General features: G+C 35.7%; 1 protein-coding gene across 1 annotated transcript; it reads left to right on the top strand.

The window, feature by feature from the left end:
- The first annotated feature begins 1594 nt into the window (after nt 1-1594).
- LOC129235481 (V-type proton ATPase subunit D 2-like) lies at nt 1595-2969 on the top strand. Its single transcript, XM_054869347.1, has one exon. The coding sequence runs from the start codon at nt 1733-1735 to the stop codon at nt 2630-2632; it is 900 nt and encodes a 299-aa protein (XP_054725322.1). The 5' UTR covers nt 1595-1732; the 3' UTR covers nt 2633-2969.
- The last annotated feature ends 5279 nt before the right edge of the window (nt 2970-8248 follow it).

Genomic DNA, 8248 nt, shown 5'->3' with positions numbered 1-8248 from the left:
CACTAAGCACAGAAGTCTTTTTAGATACCTGGGAATTAATATCAATTACTCCAATTTTCACAACGTAGGGTCCTAACCACTAGACGGTCGCCGGCCGCCGTAGCCGAACGGGTTGGTGCCAGACTACCTTTCGGAATTCACAGGAACAACATCAAGACGCACACCAAAAATAGGAGGAGGAGCTCGGCCAAACACCCAAAAAGGGTGTATGCGCCAATTATATATATATATATATATAAATATACCCCAATTTTCAAAAGTGACAATAAGAATACCTAGAAACATCATTAGGTATAGGCCAATCTCCAAGCTGTCTACAATTTCTAAACTATTCAAGAGTAGAGTGAAAGAAAAAATGTTTTTTGAGTTTAATTTTGACCTTTTAAGAGTTTAATTTAACCTCACCAGCCAGCATGGACTTTTTGCTCTACAGTCTAAGCTCACCAAATTAGCGCGCTTTAGCGAATGCTGCATTCACACGTTTTTCTATGGGTTTCAAGTTCATTGTATTTACACTGATTTTTATAAAGCATTCAACAAAGTATCCCATTGCATTCTATTGCGCAAATCAACCATGTTTGGACTCCACTCTAAATTTCTGAAGTGGCGGGGTTTCTTCTATTCCCTTTATTGCATCCTCTGACGTGTCCCAGGGAGTCGGCTTAGGACCTCTACTCTTTGTTCTTTTTACTAATGATATAGGCAGCTGGTTTTCGTTTTCTAAATACTTACTTTTCGCGAACGACCTAAAAGTTTTCCCTTCGCATAGTATGTAGTTCTGAAGACAAATTTTCGGGTTCAATTAGATATCAATAGATTGTACTTATGGCATTGTCGATCTCACCTACATGTCTGCATCTACATGTCTGCATGTAAGTGTTATCGTGTTGCGTTCTTCAAACTACGAAACGTAGTATGAGCGTAGTATACTCGTAGTACCTCTGGTTCTCGCCTTCAGTCAAATTCTTTGATCCCTTTTTTTTATTCAGCAACCACTTCAGTTTAATCACATCTAAATCATATTCTGCGTTGGGCTTTGTTGGTCGAAATAGTTCGAACTCACAGATCCCTATACTCTGAAGTGACTCTTTTCAACTTTCGTTCGTCCAAAGCTTTCAAAGAGGTTGCATTCATGTGGAGACCTCATCACAAATTTGGTATTGATAGAATTGTGGGTATTCAAAATGTTTTCATTTCTTCCCTAAATTTCTTCACTCAAAGGGATACTCCGTACAACTCCAACCTCCTTTTGGTTAATTTTAAGTCCCTCGAAAGCAGAAAGACTATTATTTCCTTGGCTTTTGTGCATGGCTTGGTAAGAGTGCAATCAAAGGTTGAAGGAGCCACTCCTTAATATCTTCTTTTATACTATGCCTAAAATTACCCATGCGGCATTATACCCAATCCGACATGTAACCTTAATTTAATTAAATTTTATTTCATGTCATAAATATAAGTTCTCATATAAAGTAGACGTAGGTACCTTTAAAAGATTACATGTATGCCCATTCTATTCCATTCTTTAAATAAGTAAATAAATAAATGAGTGAACAAATTTTCAAAAACCCTGCGGCATATTGTGAATTTGTTCGTACGGAGGAACCAGAAAAAAATGTACTGTCAGTTGAAAAGTCTCTCTCCATTATTTAAACATTTTACTTGTGAATCAAATTTTTTACGGCGATTATATTTAGTAAGCTCTTAGGAAACATTTCTGAAAACATAATCCAAAATGGCACAGGATCGCATCCATATTTTTCCTTCGGGTGCCAATCTTGTGCTCATGAGACAGCGCATGTTGGCCGCCTCACGTGGCCTAAATCTGCTCAAACGCAGACGCGATGCGCTCGAACTCAAATTGCGTGAATTAGTTGCCGAACTCGATTCAGCAAAGGCAGTGGTGGATAAAGTAATGTCCGATGCAATCTTCTCCATGGCAAAAGTGAATTTTCTCGACGTAGATTTGCGTCCACTCGAGCTATTGCCGCCACGCAAGGCAGATATTTATATGCGCATAAAAAATATTAAAGTTGCTGGTTTGATGCTACCCCAATTTCAGCTTTATGTGGATAGACCAGAAAGTTTCCCCCTCACAGGCTTGGCTCGTGGTGGCGAACAGATCAAAATGGTACGTGCACGTTTCCAATCCGCCGTACGCGTACTCATTGCGATAGCATCGCTGGAATACTCGGTAAATACATTGCAAGATGGTGTACAACAAAATAATATGCGCATCAATGGCTTGGAATATATTGTCATTCCACGTTTTCAAAATACAATCAACTATATAAGAGATGAATTGGATGAATATGAACGCGAAGATTTCTATCGTTTAAAACGTTCGCAAGCGAAGCAACGCAAAGCAAAAGAGACGTTCACGGAATTGGTCAAGACTAAAAATATGACCCCAGAGCAGTTGGCTGCACTTAAGGAGCAAGCCAAGCAAGCAAAATCGAAGATAAAAGATTCCGGCCCAAAGCAAAATTTCGATATTAATAAATTTTCACCGACTTCGAGGTCTAGAAGATCGAGAAGGACAAGAGCAGTGCGTTCCGATGAAGAAGACAACGGTAATGTGCGGCCAATACCAGAGGAGAATGAAGAAGAGGAGAATGCAGGAAATCCCGATTAGCAGCCCTAAGATCAACTATGATCAGAATAAACCGTATTGGGCTGGATGAGTGCGAAGTGTTGAGGGAGTCGTGTTTTGCTCTATCATTTCTTACTTATATGTATGTGTAAAGCTTGTGCTACACTTCTTCTTTAAATAGTCGTATTAGTCAGACATGGTAATGTAATATTTCGGTTTTATTCGGAAGTAATGGTTGGATAGAAAGAAAATGCTAAATTCTGGGGCAAGCCGGCTGAGTTATGGGACACGATAATGGGACGATTCCACAATGAATTTCAATAGTATATTTATACAATTATATACATCCTTTTATATAAAAATATAGAAACATACTATAGTTATATATAATAATAAAAAAAAATATTTTCTTCACGTCTCTTTGGTGCTTTGGCTGCATTTGAATAAAAAAAAAGGTTTTGAAAAATATTCACACGTCTTTTTCTTATAGCTGACTTGATTTTAAAGCAATAAATGGATTTGTCCAAGTCTACAAAATAGACATTCGTTTCTGCAATCAACTCCTCGTTTGAGTAAAATATTTTCCCGTCAACCATATCAAACTGGAGAACAAGTACAGGGTGAGCCATATAGCGTTTGCTTTTTGAACCATCTATTTTTGTGAGAATGGTAACACAAATGACATGTCAAATGTGTTCATAATATACTTCATGATTCAATTATACAAGGTTAAGTAAAGTTTGACAACTGATTTCGGATGCTACTTAATCCATTGATGCAATTTGGAAGCAAGGGAAAAAAGGGCATAAGTTTATCCCCTTTCTAAAAATGTAGTAAAAAATTGAAAAAGGTCGTTGCAAGCCATAGAATAATTGTATGTTATTTTATAAGTGGTACTTAATTATTTATATTTTTAGCTTAACTATTCCCATGGATTTGTGTCATATATGTATGTATTTTGACCATGCATCGGATTGAAATCTATATGTGCCATTTGTAAACCTACACTGAAGTAATAAATAAAATAACTTGAGAATAGTGGGAACTCTTAACGAGGAAAACCCACTTTTCGTCACGTCCACTATTTCGTCACGTCCGCTAATCATACATTTGATTTTTTAACGAGATCTGCAAAGTTAGAAGTATAAAATCTGTGTTAAAAAAAGATAAATTTATATACAGTCACTCACATTCAAAGTAAGGCAGATGCATACGAAAACTTCTAGACATAATATCTATGTTTTGATGAAAGAAAACACATTCTACCTTTTTTTGTTTTTTCACAAAAATTGTTTTATTTAAAAACAAAAAAAAAAAAATATATTCCAAGTTGCTTTATAAAATGTTAATGTATAAAAAACTGAAAAAGGCCACTTCTCTGTCTCACATTTAAAGTCGGGCAAACCATGTTTTGCAAATATGCATACCGTTATTTCTAAATTTTCTATACTTGTATTAAAAGTTATTGTTCATTGTTGCCTTGTCAATCATTGGGTGAGTTTATAAAAGTATTTTGCAAAATGCCGCGTAATGGTAAACAGTCTACATTGGAGGAACGCAAAATAGTAATTCAACTGCACTTAGACGGAAAATCTGAACGAGCAATATCGAAATTGATAAAAAAAAGCAAGTCAACAGTGCACGATATTATTGCTAAATACAATGAAAATGGTTTCATTGCAAATTTCATTGCAAAGAAGCTTTCCTCCAAAGATGGTAGCATGGTGCTAAGGGAAGTGAAGAAAAATCCATTCATTTCTGCTCCAAAATTAACTGCGATGGTTAAAGAAGCTTCTGGGGTGGAGGTAAATCCCGAAACAATAAGAAGACTTCTTCGAAAAAATGATTTTCACGGCCGAGTTGCGCGGAAGAGGCCCCTAATAAGCAAGAAAAACCAAAATGGCCGGCTTGTTTTTGCTGGCCAATATATGGCTAAGGATTTCGATTTTTGGAGCACTGTAAGTGGGGGAAAAAATAACAATTTCATGATTTTAATATTCATTCTTTAGGTATTATTTACTGACGAAAGTAAATTTAATTTATTTGGATGTGATGGAAGGGGTAAAGTGTGGCGCAAACCGAACAAGGAGCTGGAAGGCAAGAATTTAAGAAAAACGGTTAAACACGGTGGTGGATCTGTAATGGTTTGGGGATGCATGGCGGCGTCAGGAGTTGGAAAATTGCATTTCATTGATGGAATAATGAATAAACACGTTTATTTAACAATTTTGAAACAAAATTTGAAAGAAAGCGTGAGAAAACTAGGCATCGAAAGTAGTTTTCAATTCTACCAGGACAACGATCCCAAACATTCCGCATATGACGTCAAGAGCTTGTTGTTATATAACTGTCCAAAGGTAATAAAAACCCCTGCACAAAGTCCCGACCTCAATGCCATTGAGCATTTGTGGGATGAATTAGGTCGCCGGATGCAGGAAAGGCAGTGTACATCAATTCAACTCTTGAAAATTGCTCTGCAGGAAGAATGGAATAAAATAAGCCCTGATGTTTGCAAAAAGTTAGTGGAATCGATGCCAAGCCGGCTACAAGCTGTTGAAAAGCAAAAAAGTGGAGCAACGAAGTATTAATTTTGCGTTGTCAACAAATTTTTTCACACCTGCGAATATAAATTTTAAGCAGTTATTAACAAAAAATCAGATTGATAATCTGCAACAAAAGACTTACCTAAATGTGGCTATGTAGCAGCTATTAATCAATGTAATTTTCACAGAACTTTCAATAGAATTGAAAGATGCGAAAGTCTAAGCAAAATGAAATAGGCAAAACAATATTGCCTGCTAACAACACGGATTTATTAAGTAGCTTCAAGATGGCTAACACAGGGTGAAAATTAGGCTACTTACATCACCTTTAATTATTGCTTCATGAATTTACTTAAATGTTTGACATTTACGAAATGGGGCGCTATGCGCTTGAACAAAATTGGGAAATATTGAAAACCTATTTCCAAATTGGTGAATCTTCTTCCTCTTTTCTGATGAAGCTCATTTTCACATCGGTGGCTACGCCAATAAGCAAAATTGTCGGACTGGGGCTCAGAAAATCCACACGTTACTGTAGAGAAGCAAATGCATCCACAACGAGTCACTGTTTGGTGCGGTTTTTGGTCTGGCGGCATCATCGGACCATTTTTAACACACTTTTATTAGGACGGGTTGTATGTATGTATATAACGGAATCTTTGAGCTTAATTTTCACTGGCTTCTAAAAATCTGATCGACTTGAAATTTTGCATACCTATCAAGGACCGATGACAATGCAATAATTTGATAAAAGTTTTCCAATATCCTTATTAGGATTGCCCGGATTAATATTTTCTTTTTTTTACTGTGGGCAAAAAGTAAGGTGAATTTGGTTGTAAAATGAAAAATCTTTATTTATCCTTGTAAATCAGTTTCTCAGGCTCCCTCCACGAAATAAGTTCTTCATCCCGATTACTTCCTTATCACGGCCGATAACTGCATAGCTTTAGACTCACAGTCGATAAGAAAGGAATTAAATATAACACGAATATATCAAATTTTTCACTGGCTTCTAAAAATCTTATCGACTCGGAACACACAGCATAGATGACTAGATGGGAAACTCTTTTTCTCGTGAGAGCGCTGAAAAATGTGCAGTTTTTTAACATTTGCAATATTGCCACACCGGTAGAAACATGAATTGGGTATTTTTTTGAACAAAAATTGGGAATTTTTAGTTTCCACACCACCATTGAGGTTAGTATTTAGTGTGCGGTTGTGTAATAGTATATTACTCGTAAACACCTACATATACTAAAAATAAAAAATAGTTAAAAAATAGTTAAAAAAAAAAAAAATAAAAACACGCTTTTATTGCTAATCGAACTAAAAAGTAGAAAATAAAAAATAGTTAAAAAAAACTAAAAAACACGCTTTTATTGCTAATCGAACTAAAAAGTAGAAAATAAATTTTAATGACAAAGGGACCTACATATAATGAAGTAATAGCAAATCGAACGATCAGTCATAGTCAACTACCTCAGAACAGAACTATAACAAAAATTAAGATACAAATAGAATAATTCAAATTAGAGTTAAAAGCGTGGGATGCATTTTGCTTCACTTTCATAACCTTCTGTACATAGGTAGTTGCCAATAGAATGATTGCAATATTTACTATATCAAGCATCCCACGCTTTTAACTCTAATTTGAATTATTCTATTTGTATCTTAATTTTTGTTATAGTTCTGTTCTGAGGTAGTTGACTATGACTGATCGTTCGATTTGCTATTACTTCATTATAGGTCCCTTTGTCATTAAAATTTATTTTCTACTTTTTAGTTCGATTAGCAATAAAAGCGTGTTTTTTAGTTTTTTTAAACTATTTTTTATTTTCTATTCATAAATGACAATGTTCAATCTTCAATATAAAAAAAAAAAAAAATACCAGTCTAACGGTTAGACGCGATAGAAGTGAAACCTTCCGTAAAACAAACTGAGAGAGAATGAGACGAAGGCAGCATTAGGAGCGGGATAATTATAGGTTCCTTATAATATTGCTATAAAGTTCATATTTTATTCATCCTCAATGTTTTCAATTTCAACAAATGATATGAGTGGCTTATGAAAGCTAAAATATGATACAAATGCTTTGGTTTCGATGTTGTCAACATATCTTTGAAATACCGTGTCAATTGTTGTTTTTTTCTGTCGATATTCACGACACTTTTCTGCATTATTTTTCGGCATAATTGCGGTAAACATTTAAAAATGAAAATATTTACGAATATAAAAATACGGACGCAATACAGCACGCACAGCGTCGTAGCGCGTATATTACACAGACGTACTAACGTACACACAAACATTCGTAGGACGCTTGGTTTGAATTTTTTATATAATACATATGTATGTATGCTATACTATGGCCTAGCCTATGTACGTACATACATATTTGTGTTCTGAACTTCCAGCAAAACAATGCTTATTAATATACACATATGCATCTACATACAACCGCACACACAGGCCACTCACTTTATTCCTGTAAATGCGTATGTCGTCCAAAGCTAAAATTCTATGCCTAGAGACTACAAGAACAAAATGCGCACAATAGCGCAGGCGTAGCGGCCATCATCCTAGTTGCCATAGCGCTGAACAGTCGCGGCGGCGCCGAACAGTTTCAACTATTGTACTGTGCAACAAAAACTCATCATCAAAAAATTGATTTATAAATTCGAGCTCATAGTTCTAAGAGCAAGTACTTTCATTCATAAAACGAGCCGCCCATATGCTAATTTTCTCGACAATTCGAAAATAGTCAATATTGCAATATTTCGCGTAGAATTATTTGCCAATATTCAATTTGTATCAAGTCGAGTGCCCGCGGCTCCGTAAATATGTTTGCACCCATATATGTATGTAAATATATGTTTCTAAATGCTCGACAACCGCAGCTGCCTGTTCAAGGTTACTGTACATTAGGCCGGGTCGATTTGTGGGAAGGCAAAAAAATCGCCCATTGCTCTGTGAAAATCATATTCTAGGGATCAGAATAAGAAATTTTGCCGAAGGAACCATACCTCTAAAACGATTTCTGATGTCCCCCAATATGGGTCGAACTTTTTAGTTTCTTTTCTATAACTCACATTCATTCATTTACATATGTTCTGA

Source organism: Anastrepha obliqua, chromosome 1 (genome assembly GCF_027943255.1).
Source record: "Anastrepha obliqua isolate idAnaObli1 chromosome 1, idAnaObli1_1.0, whole genome shotgun sequence".
Taxonomy (NCBI): Eukaryota; Metazoa; Arthropoda; class Insecta; order Diptera; family Tephritidae; genus Anastrepha; species Anastrepha obliqua.
The sequence above is the reverse complement of the archived record's forward strand: the minus strand, read 5'-3'. Positions and strand labels throughout refer to the sequence as shown.

Excerpts from the sequence above, each read along its gene's own strand:
- LOC129235481 (XM_054869347.1), top strand. The coding sequence starts at position 1,733 with ATGGCACAGGATCGCATCCATATTTTTCCTTCGGGTGCCAATCTTGTG.